Raw genomic sequence first — 17,424 nt, 5'->3', positions numbered from 1 at the left:
TAACCTTGGATCCCCCCTCATCAGGGTGTCCCTGTCACCAGGGGTGTCCATGAATTCCCCCCTAGGATCTCCCTGTCACCGGGATGGGATGGATCGCTCCCTCCCCTGGGTGTCCCTGTCACCCGGAGATGATGGATCCAACCCCCGGGGGGGATACCGAGGGGACAGGGGTGTCCCTGTCACAGGGATGGAGTGGATCCAACCCCCAGGGGACACACCAAGGGGCTGTGATGGGGATGATGTTTCCCTCCCCAGGGTGTCCCCACTGTCCCTGTCCCCCCAGGCTCCAGCCCCGGGATGATCCAGGACTGTTCCCACGGCCCCTGTTAATGAGTGCAGGAACACAATCCACCTCCCCCCTTCCTCCCGTGTTTATTAACTCACAATTTACCTCCAGCACACAAAAAGAGTTCAGTTTTAGCAGTTTCTCTGGGGTGATGCAGCACTCCAGGGGCTCTGCCCACAGCTGGGTGTGCTTGGGGCACCCCAGCTTTCCTGACACCTCGTTTTGGGATCTCCTGGTTATTTCCTCGGGTAATTTCTCCTAAATTCCCCATTTCCATCTCTCTGAGCAGCCCTGAAACACAAGGGAAAAAAAAAAACAAACCCTCTCCCTTTTTGCTACTGAGAGAGTGAAAACAATAAAAGGAATCAGAAAGCACCAGGATCTGCCAGGAGATTTCCATCCCCAAGGAATAGTGGCCATTCCACCTGCTCATTCCAGACCCAGCGTGGGTCCTTTGACTCAGGAGTGGCCATGACTTGCAAATATAAATCAAATTAAACAGCAAAACAGGCTGAGTCAAGGAAAAGTGTTTTTTTTTTTTTTTTTTTAATGAGGAATATTTTATTTCCCCACAAAGAATCCCAAGGTTTCCTGAGGGTTTGTGATCAGCCTGGAATGCTCAAGGTGGAGCAGAGGGGGGGAAATGGTGAATATTTTACAACAACCCTTTAAGAAGTGACCCGGAAAGCAAGAAGGTGACAAACAGAGCTGGGAAAAACGACAGCATGTCCCTCCAGTTATGTGGAAATTGTCTTGTACAAGCTCCACACTGCAACCTGAGGTGATAAAAACAGGATTACTTCTTCACTTCAACTTTCTGATGACAAAGCATCCCAGCTGAAGGACAAAAGCTTTTTATTTCCCTGGGTGTGCTTCCCACACGTCCGAAACCGCCGTTCCAGAGATCAAAATCGGGATATTTTAAAAATAACAGTCCCCAAAGCCAGACAAACAGCCCTGCTGCCAGTCCTGGGGGATAAGGGATGCCCTGCTGCTGGGGGGGGTTCCTCTGGCAGCAGGAAAACACCCCATGCTAAGTCATCATCCCTGAGTAAATGATGCCCTGCTGGCAGGAGTGTGGAAACCTGGCCAGGGCTCCTGGCAACACCAGCACATCCTCACCCAGAGCCATCCCTGCACCTGCTGCAGCAGGGAATGCAGGGGAAAAATGTCCTTCTGGATTTAACCCTGAGGGTTCCATCATCCTAAGAGCCCTTCCTGCACCTTTAACTGAGGAGTGGGTGAGCACTGAGACGGCACAACCATCATCCCGAGTGACAGGGATAAAAACCTACAGTTCCACTCCTTAGAAAAATATAAACCCCAGCCAACCTTTAAGAAAATTTTATTTATATTGGCACTGAGGCCTTTCTAAGTCAATGAAATGTGCCACAGAATTGGCACCACGGGAAACTGTTGCCAGTGACACGCAGCAACAAAATCCACCTCGGTCACTTGTCCCTGCTGGCTGCAGCGAGGGAAGGTTGTGTTTTACTCTCCTGCCCTCCAGTAACCACAAAGCAGAAGTTTCCCTCCATTCTGGGAGTCACTTTGCACCGTGCAAACCCCCCCCAGAGCTGCTCAAAGCCCCCTCCCTCCCGTGGGAGTGGAGTGGCACCAGAATCACCCCAGCTCTTTCACTGGGCCACCCAAACCCCGAGCTCGTTGCTGCTTCCTCTCCAGGTAACGGGCTCTGGCGTCCAGGATGGACTGATCGTCGTTCCTCCTCTCCAGCTTCTTGGCAGAGCTGCCTGTGGCTCCTTCTGGGGGGGAGAGGAGAGAAAAAAAAATATACTATTTTGTGTCACCCCCCTCCACCCCAAGCACTACAATTCCTCCTATTTGTAAATTTTTTTTTTTTTTTAATTTTCATTTCAGGGCATTTGAATGACTTCCAGAAGAGGACAGACCGTAACACAGCAGGGAGGGGGGAAAAAAAAAAATTAAAACTAAAATCTCGTGTCAATATTTGCAGCTGGGCTCTTCTCATCCCCAGCCTGTCCCTTGGGTTTTATTGCAACACACAACAGGCATCTCGGGCTCCAGGCACCCATTTCCTCCCCAAATGACACATCTCAAACTCAGGTTTAGGCAGGAGAGGGACAGCACAGGGTGGGGGAGGGCAGGAAATAAGTTTAGAATAAATCAGCTGTTAAAAAATGTCGGGAGGGAGGAGGAAGAGGCTGGACAAGGAGGAGATAAGGGAGTGGGAAAAGTCAATGTTGGGAGCAGACACCTCAGGAATGCAGGTTCTCCCCCAGCACTGAGACCTTGGCAGAGCTTCTCCCAGGAGGCAAGAAAAGCAAGAGATGTTTTCAGTTGGAAGTAACAATAATAAAAAATTAATCAAAGACTCCGAGAGCCTAAAAACTGTGTGAATGAAGCAGCTACTGCAGCCTGTCCTTGGAGCTTTAATCAACATTATTTATTAGGATATTTGCAATTATTGGAATATTTCTATTCTATTCCGTTAGACTATTTGTAATTATTCTGTCTCGCAGTCAAATAATGATTCAGCTCACACTGCAGCCTTTCCTTCCACTAATTAAGCCTTTCTCAGCTATTCAGCCCCCTCTTTTTATGAAGCTCCCAGAAATACAACATCTGTAAGGTCAATGCTGATCTCAAATGAATTGACAACTGCCTGGTGAAGTCACAGTGTCAGGTGGATGATGCTCCCCTGCACCACCCAATAATGCAAATATCCCTTCCTATCCTATTCCTAACCAAATGAAATCCCTGGTTTTATCATTTCAGATGGTGGGGTTATGCAGCAATGCACACTGTCTGGGCCCAGAAGTCTCCATTTCGAGGAAGTGGAAGAGAATCAACATTGCCAGTGCCTGTGCTGTAGATGAAGTGGATGATTTGGAAGGGTCAGCTGGGGAGGAAAGAGGCCCTTTGAGAACTTGGCTGCTCCAGGGACCTGCTGACAGAAGAATTCCGAGAATGTCAGGCAGCAGATCAGTCAGCAGGCAGCAGTCTTAATTAAAACTATTGAAACATATGGCATTGAACTCCTTGTCAGAACGAGACATTCACCAAAACGGGGTATTTTTTCCTTCATGTTTTTTTGTTGGGTGAGGGTTTTTGGGTTGATTTATTTCCCTCCTCTCTGCTCCATAACCCCTGAGGACTTCTCTCTCTCTGAGGACAGTATTATTTGGGTATCTATGGTTAGAAACCCTTCACAAACTTAAACAATCCAATAATAACTCGAAATAATCCGATTCAAAATGCTTTCAGTCATCTCTGTGCTAAAGCTCTGCCCCTGCGAGCTTTAGGAAGCCAGAAGGGAGGACCTTGGCAAGTGCCAGTGAGGAAACACCACTATCCACGCTGCAGAGAACAAGGACTGCAGAGAGAAGAGACCAGCCAGAACTCCCCAGATCAACCATCTCCACACATTAAATTAACACCTTCCAGCCCAGACCGGGAGTCCACCCAACCCACACCCGTGGACGTGGGCTCACTGCGCTCACCCAACTGCCTCTTCAGGTCCTCCTTCTGCTTCCACCTGGTGATCTCCTCCTCTGTCACCTCCTCCCTGGCCACGCTGCTCAGTTCATAGGCATCAATCTGGTGCAGCCGGGGCAGCAGCTCCTTGAGCCACTCGTAGCGCACGGGACACACCGTCCGCACGTAGATCTTGGACGTCACGGTGACGTCGTGGAAGATGATCCACTCCAGCAGGGTCTCCTGGTTGTAGAGCTGGGAAGTTAATTCAAAGGTATAAGAAGGAAATAGAGGTGACATCACCCTTGATTTTCAGGGAAATTAAGGTGGAATGACTCACTTCAAGTTGTCCCAAGAGAGAGTTCAGTGTGTGTTATGCTCCCATCACAAGCCAAACATTCACCGAATCACTTTCCCCACCCTCCAAACCAACACTGCACCGGAGCGAACACCAGGGAGAGACTGTGGGACCTGCCTCTTATTCCTTTCACAGATCCTTTGCTATTTTACCAGCAGGCTTCGGAAACTCACTGTGGATGAGGGGTGGATGTAGACGATGCTGCCGTGTCCGTCCATTGTGCAGAAGGTCCTGGCTGCAGATCTGAAAGGGTTGAGGGGGGAAAATAAATAAACAAACAATTAGTGACACACACTGTGCTGTGATCAGGCAGCAACACAGACAGCAAGACTAAACTAAACTCATCAGCTGCAGAGTAGACAAAACACTCATATATCTACCTGGACAAAGCCAAATATCTAAGGAGAGAAAGAGGCTTCCAGAATTAAACTGTAAAAAAAAAAACCCCAATGAGGAATAAAATATATTTGATTTACCACAGTAGCACTGCAGATATAGCAACACAACAAGGAGAGGGTTTGGGAGTGGAGCCTTTGACAGCCACGATAACTGGAGATTTCCAAGCCCTTTAGTTTAATATCTGGAACTCCCCATCAGCTTGGGAGTTCATTCCACAGACACAAAAATGACATTCCTGGGAAAAGTTTCTTGCATCCTTGGAATAGTAACGACAGCCAAAAGCAGGGAACCTACAGAGCTTGCAGCCCTGCACAGGAACGCCTCCTTCAGCTGCAATTGCTCCTTTTCCCAACCCAAAGTGCTCCTTTTCCCAACCCAAACGGCTCCTTTTCCCAACCCCAAAGTGCTCCTTTTCCCAACCCCAAACTGCTCCTTTTCCCAACCCCAAAGTGCTCCTTTTCCCAACCCCAAATTGCTCCTTGTCCCAACCCACAGCCCTCTGCAGGTGGAGCTACACCTGCAGGTACTGTGCATGGCATCTTTCCCATCCCATTCCCCAATCTCCCTTCCCTACCTGCGAGCTACGTTGATGAAGTATCCTGCACACAGGCATCTCCTCAGGAGTTCAGTCCTGGAGCCTTCAAATGTTTCTTTGGGGAAGTCTGGCAGCTGTGACAAGGGAAAAAAAAACAACGTGAATAGGGATCTTTCCTAAAGGAAAAGCAGCTACACCCCCTCTATCCCATGGATTTTAAACTCTGGGCTTCTCACTGTATGGAAAACCACGAGGAAAGCAGGGGGGGATCTCTCCTTCTTGACTGCTCCCACCACCACACCTGGGAGTTACACAAGCAAGGACGCTCGAAAAAAATATTTAAGTGGATTAGTTCCTCCAGGAGGAAGGCTGCAGCCATCTGGCAAAGGCTCAGCACTCCAGTACATGTCAGAAATATAAACTTACATAACTCCAACACACCTAGAAATTACGTTTCTGGGGGTTTTTTTTTTACCTCTTTCAGTTTACTGATTATTTCCCGGAGCTGTTTTTCCACACTAAAAGCAGATTTTAAAGCCCTCCAGTGGATCCAGTGTCTCTGGCACCAGGCTGAGGGACGCTGGCTGAGAGAACAGAAATACTTGTGTTACAAAGAAGCCTTCTGGGAGCTGAAGGCAGAAACTTGCCTCTGTTTTTTTTCATTACGGTCAGACAAAAGGCAAAACAACCCACACAGCAGATACTTTGCTGGCTTAAATAATGACAGAAATTACAGCTCAAAGAAGGAACAAATCTGCAGCCAGGCATGAGGAGACAGGTGTGGATGTGCAGCACATCTACAGACTGGCAGCACCTGGCAGTCATGAGCGATGCAAAACCACTTACTTATTGAAAGGGATCATTTTATACCTTGCTTTGCACTGTTCAAAAATATTTAAGAGGGTTGCAAAGTCATTGCATCCTCCCACTTGTGAGGAAAGTTCCTGGTGTTGAAGCTCAGCCTCCTTTTGCTTCTGAGGATCACCTGAGGAAGGTAAGTTATATCTCACTTAAAGTCCATTTTGAGGTATCACTCCCTAAATGCTCTGTTAGCATCTCCTCCAAAGTGTGTTTGGCAGCCTGGGCTCTTTATTCGTGTTATTTTTAGACTTGTCTCTCCTCCACAGCTGCATTTACAGCTCTTCCTCCTTCCACTCCTGCTGAACAAGAGCACGTAGATGCTATTCAATGTGTCACTAATCTCATCAGTCAGCACATAGAGATGAGGAATTCTGGTCTCTTGGAAAGGTTCTACATATTTCTCTCTCACAATCAGCTCAGATGCTGACACGGAGAGATAAAGGAACAGGGGACCTTAAACAAACAGCTCATGGGGAAGTTTTGCCCTGAGAGGCCTGTTGAAACCACCCCATCTAATCTGTTTAACTCAGCTTTTGTCCCAGGGCCACAGTCATGGGGGCCTTAAATAAGAGTCTGGAAAAACACGTGGATCTGTGAGTTCCGTGGGAATCCACCTTCACTAAGTGCTAGGAATGTGCTGGGCAAAAGCAACACTTCCAAAGTGTTATTTCAAGGTTTAAACACCCCGAGAATTTCTCCTCCAGCACGACCTTTCCCCCCCAGGACAGGGAGACACGACTGCAAAGGCCTTTGCAGGGCTGCTGTCGTAGAGGATGGCAGAAGTCAGTGGGTATTAAAGGTAACAGGGGTGGAGGAGGCCTGATCCTGATCCTGATCCTACACAGCCTGAGGTGCCTTCAGGGTGGGAGTTGGGATGTTCTTCCCAACGTTCAGGGTTGCTGAAGGGTGACAGATGTGCATCAGAGAACAAGGGCACGTTGCCAGAGGGAGGATGGGAAAGCAGGGGCACAGTTGTGGGAACGGGAAGGACCCAGGAGCAGATTCCAGGTTCTCGGTGCTGTCAGCAGTGTCTGGGGCTGTTGTGCTAACAGGGCCAGTTAATGGACTACAGGGATAACTGGATAAGAGCCAGGGAGTGACTGGGAAGGACAAAGGTCTCCCACAAAGACAGGACATACACAAATGTATGGAGCACGTAGGGGGACAGACAGGAGGGCAAAGGAGATGGGAAGGAGGATGGGAGAGACTGAGCTTAGCACTATGAAAGGTGCTGCCTTGGAACCACAGCAGAACTGTGTTTTCCCTTTAGGAAAACACTGGAAATGAGGCAGTGACAAGCTGAGCTTCTCACGGTAACTTAAAAGCCCTGTTAGGTCAAACAGAGTTATTGACAGGAAAGATAATCCAGAGGTGACCCCCTTCATTAAAAACAATGTTGCCTGTACTCTGACCAACAGCAAAACATCTGCTGTGGTGCATTTTGGCATTCTGGGGGTGTGTGTTTTTTATTTGTTCCCCTGCTGTAACACAGTTCCCCCCTCGTGACCTCTCAGCATCCTCCTGCTTACGCAAACGTCGCTTCCCAGCTCGCAGCCTTGGGACAAACACAACCCAATTCCACGCTGCTCTGGAGCCTTTGGAACAGCTGCTGTCCAATCATGCGGTGTGCCCCGACTCCAAGCTCGTGGAAAGCTTTAGGAACATCCCATGGGGCTGCTTTGGGATGAGGGGTTTTCCTACCTGGGCGGATGAAGACGTTTTCCACGGACAGCATGGCCGCGATGGGGAGCAGGAGATCCTCGCAGTCCAGGGAAGCAGCTTTTATGACAGCACAGCTCAGGTTGGGAGGGAGGGGAAACTGCACCAGGAATTCTCCCAGTCTTGTCACGTGGCCTCTCCTTATCCCAGGAGAAAAGACAGGAATGCCAGGTTCATGTTTCAATGTAAATGGGAGCGTGGTCACCTCAGTCAGCCACCACGCCCTGACACAGCGCATGGAATAAGCATTTCCCTCTGGATGGGAGTGCCCAGACAGGTGCTGGGGACATGAAGAGGTGTCCCCAGCTTGCCTGTGCCTGCTCCATGCCTGGCAGCTTTAATTTAACTTGCCAGAAGAATTGCTGGAAGCTCAGGATAAGATCTTGCTTCCTGCCCCGAGTCCTTGGATGGACCTCACAGCCAAAGCCCAAATTCCTCCGTCACAACAGTCTGGGATCTGCCCTCAGGAGCTCCAGCACTGGGCTGAGGTAATTTGGTCACTCGGGAACTCCAGGACAATGTGGACAAATTGATCTGTATCTCCCAATCCCTAAGCCCAGCCCTAACCCTGATCTTCCAGCCTAAATTCAACCCCAGTAGTAACTTCCTGGAAGCCAAATGAGGAAACACACTCCTACTGCTGGGGGAGTCCTTCAGTCCACCCAAACAAACACTGACACCAGTTAAACCATTACATTCCTGTAGGAATTTAATGCACTCCTTTATTTTTTCCTGCCCCCCTTTATTTTTTACCTGTCAATAGCACTGCACTGGTAAAGTTCCTTGAGAGCTTCTAAAATATGCCTTTCTTCAGGGGGGTCCAAATAGGGAAACCTGTAGTAAAAAATGAAGTAAAAAAAAAAAAAACCTCTGTTCAGACCCTGAATAGCTTTGTTAGTTTTCATATTTATTAGAACATTTACTTCACCTCCCAATATAGGTTTTTGACCAAAGTGCACATAATCTGCAGCATAAGGGTGTGTTACTGCATGTTCTGCCTCAAGCTGGGGAATTCCGATTGATGACAAATCCCAGCACGGCACACACAAAGCTAAACTGTGTTTTCTGCACTTGCACGACCTTAAAATTAAACCACCCCACAGAGGCGAAGCTTTTGGGGCATAAACATCAATATTTGAAAGGAACGTGGCGAGCTATATACTGAAATTTGGAGCCAGCCAAGTTTTGGCAGGACCCCAAACCTGAGCTCAGGATCCAACCTGGGATCCCAGGCTGGGGAGAAAGAACAGCAGCAAAGCTGATTGAATTGAAGTGTCACAGTTGGCTGGGGACCCTAATCCTGCCTCCTGCCAGCCGGCTCCGGGTGCCGTTGCTGCCCAGACTGGGGGGAGCCGGGGATAATCCCCTGCACACAGGTCACCTGATGACGTCATGCACGGAGAGGCACTTCAAGGTCAGGATGACAGATGTCAGGCTGGTCCTCCTGATCTCTGGCACGGTGTGGTCAGGCATGCACTGCTCCCAGAAGTCCCTGCTGTACAGCCGGTAGCTCTTCCCGGACGAGGTCCTGCCGGCTCGGCCCGCTCGCTGCTTTGCCTCGCTCCTTCCAAAGGGAAAAACCAACATCCAAACTCTTAACTCCCTTCTATCATCACCCATGGGGGGATTATGACAAACAACAGCAATTTCTGTGCTTGTAGGTGGAGGATATTTTGCTGTGCAGCAAGTGAGGAGGGGCAGAAGCAGCATTTCTGTGCACGGGAGATTTTTTTTTTATTTTTAAGCTTCTCTGAATCAGGTGGTTGTATTCAAACAACCTGACATGTTCAGGCTGCAGAAAATGCACTGTCAGTCCCTTTTTAATGTCTGAAGCTTATGGAAAATTGTGTCTCCTGGACCACACCCTACATAGCAACAAACACAACCCCATGGTTGCTCCTCACCTCTTCATTTACTTATTTCTTTTTAAAGACCCACCAATACGTGGTGCTGTCAGAGCAGCTCCCAGGACAAACACCAAGACGCTTTTTAAAACTTACTTGGAAATGGGAACCACCTCCAGGATGTCCAGGCCAACTCGGGGGTTGTGATTCAGCTGCTTCACGAACCCGCTGTCCACCACGTACCTGAACAGAAAAGAGTTCAGGGAGGGAAAAAAAAAAGATTCAGGGAGGGAAATAAGAGAGGTCTCAGCACACAGGGTTAGATAGTGAAGCCAAGATTTGATTTCAAATTAGGGTTCAAAAATATCAGTTATCTCTAAGACTATATAGTGGTATTAACACACAAAAAAGGCAACAGGGTAGGTACAGAAAGGGAGGGAAATCCGAACCTTCTGAATTATCCCCTCTGTCACAGCTTTCATGAAGGACACAAAGCAATACCTGACTCCCTCGATGGTCAGAGATGTTGCAGCGATGTTTGTGGACACCACACATTTCCTAATGCCTGGAGGAGCTGGCAAAAATATCCTTTTCTGTTGATCTGAAACGACAGGGAGTCAGTCAAACGGTTTCTGTTCCAGCACTGATTTCCAACAAAGTCACTCAAATGCTGAGTGAAAGTCACTGGAATGACATTAGAAGGTGAATCACACAACATCCTAAAATACAGATTTGGTGTTATTTTGACAAGTGCCAGAAATTAGGGAATATCTTCTTTGTTGCTCAAATATTCCAGATTTGGAAAAAAAGGCCAACTCTCCTGGGTGTTTCCTAACCCTGAGAACAAACAAGATGTCTGGTCTGACCAGAATCTTCATGAAAGATCACCAGAGCAAATGAATGTGAACATAAAAAAAATGGGTTAATACCCCTGAGCTTCCAGCAAATCTTAATTTAACATGTACCAAAGCAACCTGTGCAGTTCCCATCCATTCATTTGGCTTTCCAAGGAACAAAAAAAAGAGGTGGAAATTCAACTTTCCACTGAAATCTTCCTTTCTATTTCTGAAAAAGATAAAAAAACTCTTCAAGGAAGGTTTTCTAATGTGTATTTAAACATATTCAAATACAATGTCCTCTGACAAACTACCACAACATAAATAAAAAAAATATTACTCTCAGTCAGGAATCACTTTCATGGAATAAGAAGGAAGCTACACTTTCCTTTTATGCAACTTTGCTCTTTCCAAAAGATCAGCTTTGCTCCCTCTGCAGATTTTCAGAAGATCTTCCCTGTCAGCAGCACTTTTAGGGGGAAATTGCTGCTCTGCTCTTCTGAACTCTCACTCAGCCCCTTGGCAGCCTCCAAACTGCCCCCACACGTTCAAACCCTGCCCTCAAACGCAGGCTCTGTGCTCAGCAAAGGTCGAGAGGGTTCTGCTTTTAACTCTTCGCTGCCAAAAAAAAAGAGTGTGCCCCTCTGATAACCTGTACTTTCCTCCCCTGTGTGACACTGCAGCACTGCTATATCTTCCCTGCCACTCTCACCACCGAAAACCTCCCGGCAACAACTCTTCCAGCTGAAATAAAGAGTGAGGACATCTGAGCTTTCAGTGACACACCATCCCCTCCCCAAGCTGAGGATCCTGATGCCATGTGAGGCCACATCCAGTGGATGTGAATTTGGACTGGAGGCTGCAGTGCAAGTACAGAGAAGTTTGATTAGTTTATGAACAATCCAGGAGTGCCACGGCATCGTAACAAACGGGTTAATTAACGGCATCTTTTCAATCCCAGCAGAAAGATTCGATGAGGATGCTGTTTGTAACAACTCTTGCACTTCACATCTGTGTGAATTAAGCTCCCTGTGACCTTAACAAGCTCTTACCTGTGGACATTGAGCCATACAGAGGCAGGATAAGCAATCCCTCCACGGCCCGATCGTGCACCTCGTAGCGGTAATCAATGGACTCTGCTTTCTTGAAGAGCAGGTCACAGGCTTTTTCTATCTCAATTTGACCTGAAAGGCACAAAAGAGCACTTGAGTAGTCACAACCCTGCCTTCCTAGTTTGCAACATCTTTAAATAAGATTGTTTTGTCATTATTACAGAGCTGTCAACGCCATTACAGGGAGGATGTAATGGGGGTTAATTTTAGGAGGTGACATCCAGCCTTTCCACGGTGCCTCTCACCGAGGCTGCTCCCAAAAAGATGAGTGCCCAAGGGCCTGGCCTACACACTGATGGAATTCCCCCCTCCTGAATTAACAACAAAATAAAACATGTGAAGGACACAGAGGCAACCTGGCACAAGAAGGGAAGAGAATATACGCAGATTTCCGAGTTAATGATTTTCTTATCTCAGGGGTACAGATATTCCTGAAGTGCTCTGAACATCATCACTGTGTGCACCAACCTGCACCTCTCCCTTCTCCACTCGCTGCTCTGGGCAGTTTTGTTTTGCTGGCAGTGCCATGGAATAACCTGGAATAACCACGGGTTGTCAAAGGAAAAACTCACACCTGTCAGGAAGACCAAGATGTCGCCTTCTGGTTCGTTCAGGTGGACATCCAGGGTGACTTTTACAGCCTGGAACAAAACCAGACAAGCCAATAACAGCTGCAAACCTTCCTCCAACTCATTCCTACTAACTCATTCTTCCCTCTTTCCTGCAGGGACGCTCAGAACACAACTTTTTCCCAGATTAAATCCCACCAAAAGCAGAGAGCACCCCCCGCCCCCAGAAAACAAAGCCCCCAGACCTCTGTGACGTAGGCAGAGCTGCCCACGTCCCTGGGGCTCAGCAGGTTGCAGAAGATCTCCTTGACAGGGTAACTCCTCCCTGGAATGTGCAGCACCGGGCAGTGTCCGAAGAACTCGGAGAGCTTCTCCACCTCCAGGGTGGCCGACATCACCACCACCTTCATCTCCGCCTTCCTGCCGGGGGGTTTCTTCTGCAGGAAGAGTTTCTTCAGCAAACCAAATAAGATATCCTGACAGGAAAACAGGAGCAGCTCATGTTAATACCTCGGCTTTCTCAGAAGGGCCTGGTTTCATCCCGTTGATACAGTGAAAATCCCGTGTTCCAGGCCTAAGCACTCAGAAGAAAACATATATTTTTACTCTGGTCATTTTGTAAGCACACTAATTGGTTTCTAGAATTTAATTAGGTTTTTTAATCAGCTCTTCTCACAGCCCACAGACAGAACCAGTGTAACTTACATTCTTCTGATGATTGCAGCCAGTTTATTTTACTCTGGAGTGCTCTGCATTAAAAACCTGCTCCTTCCAGGGACACAGGTGATGGAGCAGTAACTTCTTGTATCAGCTTAGCTCACTTTATTTGCCACACCCTCAGCTGCTCGAGGGCAGAACTGGGACTCAGAGAACGTTTTCCCCTGTCCCCAGCTGGGCTGGCAGGCTGTTTGCTGGAGCAGTAGATTGTCTGACACACAACACAATCTCTTGAGGACTGAGTGACTCGAGTGTCCCTGTGCTGAAAGGTCAGAGTAACTTTGGAGAGCTTTTGGGACTTAGGTCAGTCAGGCCACTTCCATGGTCCTAAAAGCCATAATCTCTTTGCACAGCTGTGAACACACCCTAAGAAACACCAGGGCAAGAAAGATGTTTCAGGGTGTTGTTTGTGAGTGGAAAAATTAAGATTCTAGAAAGTTTGTGTTTCACTGCGCTGGCTTCAAACTCCTGGAAATTTTGGGAGAGCATCCAACAGCCAGGAAAGCTTTACCTGATTTCAAAGACAACAACAGCTACACCAATTGCAACAGGGCTACAGGTCACATCTGATTTTCAGATTATGGAGCACGCAATAAGGTTCTATGGTCTCAGGACAGCAAAAGTCAGTCCAAATCCCTGGGGATTGTGCAGAAGTGAAAAGAAGGAAAATGCAGACCATAGAAATGGAGAAACAGTGAGCCCAAAGGACAGAAATAAGGTGACACTCACAGTGCTGAGGCTCCGCTCGTGGGCTTCATCCAAAATGATGATGCTGTACTTGCTGAGGAGGGGGTCTGTCAGGATCTGCCTCAACAGGCAGCCATCAGTCATATACCTGATGGCAGTGTCCTGAAAGGTTTAATCAGGCATTTAACAGTTATCCTGGATTATTATTTCAAAGTGAAGCAAACACTTAGACTATCACACTTTTTCCAGGCCACCCTCCCAGACTGCACTGCGGGTAACCGAGCACTACACCACCAGTGCCCGGCAGCCTTTCACTTCCATGGCATTCAAAAAACTTCACCAAATGAGTTATACGGCACAAACAGCTGCAGCTCCACCACAGCCGGTGCTGACGCTCCCCAAGGCTCCACACCTTCCACATGCAACACCCCCGGGAGAGGCCGAGGGGCAAAACCCTGAGCCAGAGCCCACTGCCCGCCCTGCTCCCACAGGATTCCAGCCCCCAGGGCCCTACCTCGGAGGTGCAGTCGTCGAAGCGGACCTGGTAGCCCACGCGAGTGCCCAGGGCACAGCCCATCTCCTCGGCCACCCGCTGCGCCACCGACATGGTGGCCACGCGCCGGGGCTGGGTGACACCGATGGCCCCGTGCTCCGCCAGGCCTGGGGAGAGCACAGAGTCACACACACAATGGTTTGGGTGGAAAGGGATCTCTGGAGATCGTCTCCTTTCAACCCTCCTGCTTTGGGCAGGGACACCTTCCACCCTCCCAGGTTGCTCCAACCTGGCCTTAGGCACTTCCAGGGATGGGGCAGCCACAGCTTCTCTGGGCAACCTGTGCCAGGGCCTGCCCACCCTCACCGGGAAGGATTTCTTCCCAATATTCCATCTAACCCTGCTCTCTTTCAATTTGAAGCCATTCCCCTTGTCCTGTCACTCCAGACCCTTGTCCAAAGTCCATCTCCAGCTCTCTGGGAGACTCTCAGGTACTGGAAGGCCACATTAGGGTCACCCCAGAGCCTTCTCCAGGCTGAGAGAACCCCTGTGATTGGAGATGAACTGGGACACTGAGGTTACACAGAATATTCTGAGTTGGAAAGGACCCACAGGGACCATCAAGTCCAACCCTGAAGTGAATGGTCCATACAGGGATCGAACCCACGACCCTGGAGTTATCAGCACAGTGAGCTGCGCTGCTCCGAGTCAGCTCGCACACACCTGCATACCCAACACACACATGGCAATAGGATTTTTTTTTTTATTTAAGGGGTTAATTACCCTCCTCTCAGCACAGCACAGCCCAGCCTGCAGCTGAGAGGAACAAGGAGGACTATCCGCGTTTATCTCGGCTCACCCCCCACCCCCGGGGGCCCGCGGGGTTCCGTTACCTGCCTCGAAGAGGTACCTGGGCAGCTGCGTGCTCTTGCCGCTGCCCGTCTCGCCGGTGACGACGAGGAAGGGCCTCTCCCTCACGGCCTCCACCAGCTCGCGGCGGGAGCGGCGGATGGGCAGGGCCGGGCCGTCCATGGCCGGGGGTCCCCGGGAGGGGCACCTGCGACCCCCCTTTCCCGTGGGGACCCCCTTCACCTGCGGACCCCCCTCACCTGAAGGGACACCCCCTCCCTCACCTGAGGGGACCCGCGGGGCCCTCACGGGACCCGCCGCTGTTTACGCGCCCATCGCGCGTGCGCGGCCCCGCCCCCTCAGGCTCCGCCCCCTCCTCCCCTCAGCCCCTCACGGCGGCTCCGTACTCGTAAATCATAAGTAAAATCGCAAAATCGCCAAATCGCAGAGTATCGAGGGCTGGAAGGACCAAAGTTTTTCCTCTTCTGTGTGAAAAGCGAGAAACTTATGCCAACTGCTGCTTACGGTCAACGATTTTCCCTGTTGCTCTTAAATCCCTTCCACTAACAGTGCTAATTGTTCTTCACAGTTCTTACGCTTCCAAAGCTAAGATTTAAATCTTTCAGCTGATTCAATGCAATATTTCTCTTTAAAAAAAAAAAGAAAAAAAAATCCTCTAGAGCTTATACAACCTGTCATAATAACCTGGGTGACGCTGTAAAAGTTTTGGAGTTGCGTTGCCAAAAAGTGGTGTTTAGTGTCTTGTATCGCAAATTTGTTGATAGAATTAGAATTGCCTTGTTAAAGTTTGGGGCTGGACATGCTTCGGTGGTCTCAGACCTTGGGCAGAGTAAACAAAGCTTGGGAATAAAGGATGTCCACTGATAGCGGACACAAAGAATACGGAATTTATGGGACATCTGGCAAAACGCCCAAGGTAAGGAGGAAAGTAATAAAGCCAACTCTGAAATCAGCTCCAGCTGGGTGAAAGGTAATTCTGACAGGGGGAGTCTGGAACCGCTGACCCAAAAAACCCACCGACCCAAACGAAAGGAGAGGCCGAGCACGAGGACTAATTAGCAGGAGAGGCGAGAGCCATCAACCATAGAAGACAGAATACTAATTAACAGAACTATGTAACTTGCAGCCAACGAACACTACTTCCATTGTTTGCTAAAATGTATAAAGAGTGAAAAGTGCTGATAAGTTGCGGTGCTGGATTTGTGGAATTCCGCCGAGCGCCCAACTCTGAAATAAATAACCGGTGTCTCCCTCTCTGCCCTGTGTCATTCCCGGCTTGTTGCACAGCGGGCAACAAATCCTACCTCTGCTGACACCAGCAACACCGAAACTCCATGTGATGAAGGAATTAAGGTGCCTCCTCTGCAGCACAACTCGTGGATCCACATCAAGCCTGAAGGTGGCAAGCGCTGAACGCTGAACGCACAGTGCAGCTCCCTGGCGGCTGCACCCAAACCCCACCTGCACCACAGCACGGCTTTGGAGACGAGTTCTGTCAGCCTTTGCTGCCCTCACACACCCTGGGTATGTTGTTCCACCCTCCATCAGGCTCTATCAGAGACAAGAAACACACAATAAATTCATTGTCGCACTAGGAGTGCATTCAGGCCGCCCACTGGCTCCGGTTACCACAAATCAATTTTTACCTCTAGCACAAAGGGATGACTTTTTCCCCACTGGGAACACGTGCTCTGATGGAATGTGTTCCAAAAGTTGCCACCTTCAGCTGTGTCTAACCTATAAACGTTTGTTTAGTCTGTCAACAAACTGGCATTGTAAAATGCCCCTGATGAGCTGGTTTTCTGCCCTTCCTTTCAGATAGAAGGCAACGTTGCAGTGACTGTTTCGTTACAGCACCACAACTGAGAGAGATTCCTTTACCCAATCCAGTGGAAAGTGCCAATTCCCTGCATGTTGTTACATCCCTTCATGGGAAATCCCACATTTATTGCCACGTTGCCACTGGTAACTTCCAGCTCAATGTGATCATTTACACACTGGGAACTTCAACCACGTCCTCATTACACTCTCTTTGGTGTACGTTTACTAAGAAATCTTTAATGGTTTCAGTAGATTCGCATTTATGTGCTCACATTTGCACAGTCTACTCGGCTCTATTTAAATCACAGCCAGCTTTTGGCAGACACAGGCCTAGGTAAGGTTTTCCCATTCTCTCTCTTTGTCCTCCTAGTCTGGAAATAGCAGATTTGGATTTAATCGACCTCTTTGCAGCGTTGAACTTTGTCCTCCCCGAATACGGTGCCATTCATGGAAGGATTTCCCTCTGCCTAATAAACATTAATGAATCCCACTTTACAATTCCCCCGTGGTCTTATCTCAGTTCCACAGATGGGGAGAACAGACACAAATTAAGGGGTCTGCACACACCACAAATCAAAGGCAGAGCTGGGGAGAGAATCCAGGAATCCCAGCACGATTCCCTGCTCCAATAACTGAAAAAAAAAGAGGTGTTTCTACCCATGCAGCTGCTCTGGCATCACACAGGGCAGCTCCAACACCTTCAGGCAGCCAGGCTGTCTGAAACTGCTCCTTTCCTGAGGTTCAGCTTCCATCAGAACTGCAAATTCCACGAGGTGACAGAGGGCTGTAGCTCTGCCAGCTGCTCCTCCCGGATTATCCCCGAGGATGTCTTTATTCCCTTCTGAGCAGAGGATATCTTCT

General features: G+C 49.0%; 1 protein-coding gene across 1 annotated transcript; it reads right to left on the bottom strand.

Annotated features, from left to right (window-relative positions):
• Positions 1–1,333: 1,333 nt before the first annotated feature.
• On the bottom strand, positions 1,334–14,945 carry DHX40 (DEAH-box helicase 40). The gene is made up of 17 exons (XM_027903306.1): positions 14,766–14,945; positions 13,894–14,039; positions 13,422–13,541; positions 12,221–12,451; positions 11,981–12,047; positions 11,347–11,478; positions 9,960–10,059; positions 9,615–9,701; positions 8,996–9,178; positions 8,368–8,448; positions 7,597–7,754; positions 5,905–6,019; positions 5,510–5,618; positions 5,074–5,168; positions 4,274–4,343; positions 3,769–3,997; positions 1,334–2,049 (listed from the first exon to the last, which is right to left on the bottom strand). Exons 1-17 carry the CDS (start codon positions 14,902–14,904, stop codon positions 1,910–1,912), a joined length of 2,202 nt encoding a protein of 733 aa, XP_027759107.1. The 5' UTR covers positions 14,905–14,945; the 3' UTR covers positions 1,334–1,909.
• Positions 14,946–17,424: the final 2,479 nt, after the last annotated feature.

Source organism: Empidonax traillii, unplaced genomic scaffold, assembly GCF_003031625.1.
Source record: "Empidonax traillii isolate 1590-97213 ecotype Southwest subspecies unplaced genomic scaffold, ASM303162v1 scaffold957:size654520, whole genome shotgun sequence".
Taxonomy (NCBI): Eukaryota; Metazoa; Chordata; class Aves; order Passeriformes; family Tyrannidae; genus Empidonax; species Empidonax traillii.
Note: the sequence above shows the minus strand (reverse complement) of the source record. Positions and strands in the feature narration are given on the sequence as shown.

Bases quoted from the DNA above. Each gene is read 5' to 3' on its own strand.
- DHX40 (XM_027903306.1), bottom strand. From the start codon at position 14,904: ATGGACGGCCCGGCCCTGCCCATCCGCCGCTCCCGCCGCGAGCTGGTG. The intron at 14,040-14,765 runs GTAACGGAACCC...TGCTCTCCCCAG, and splicing joins CAGGTACCTCTTCGAGGCAG to GCCTGGCGGAGCACGGGGCC. The intron at 11,479-11,980 runs GTGTGAGTTTTT...TGTGCCTTTCAG, and splicing joins CATCTTGGTCTTCCTGACAG to GTCAAATTGAGATAGAAAAA.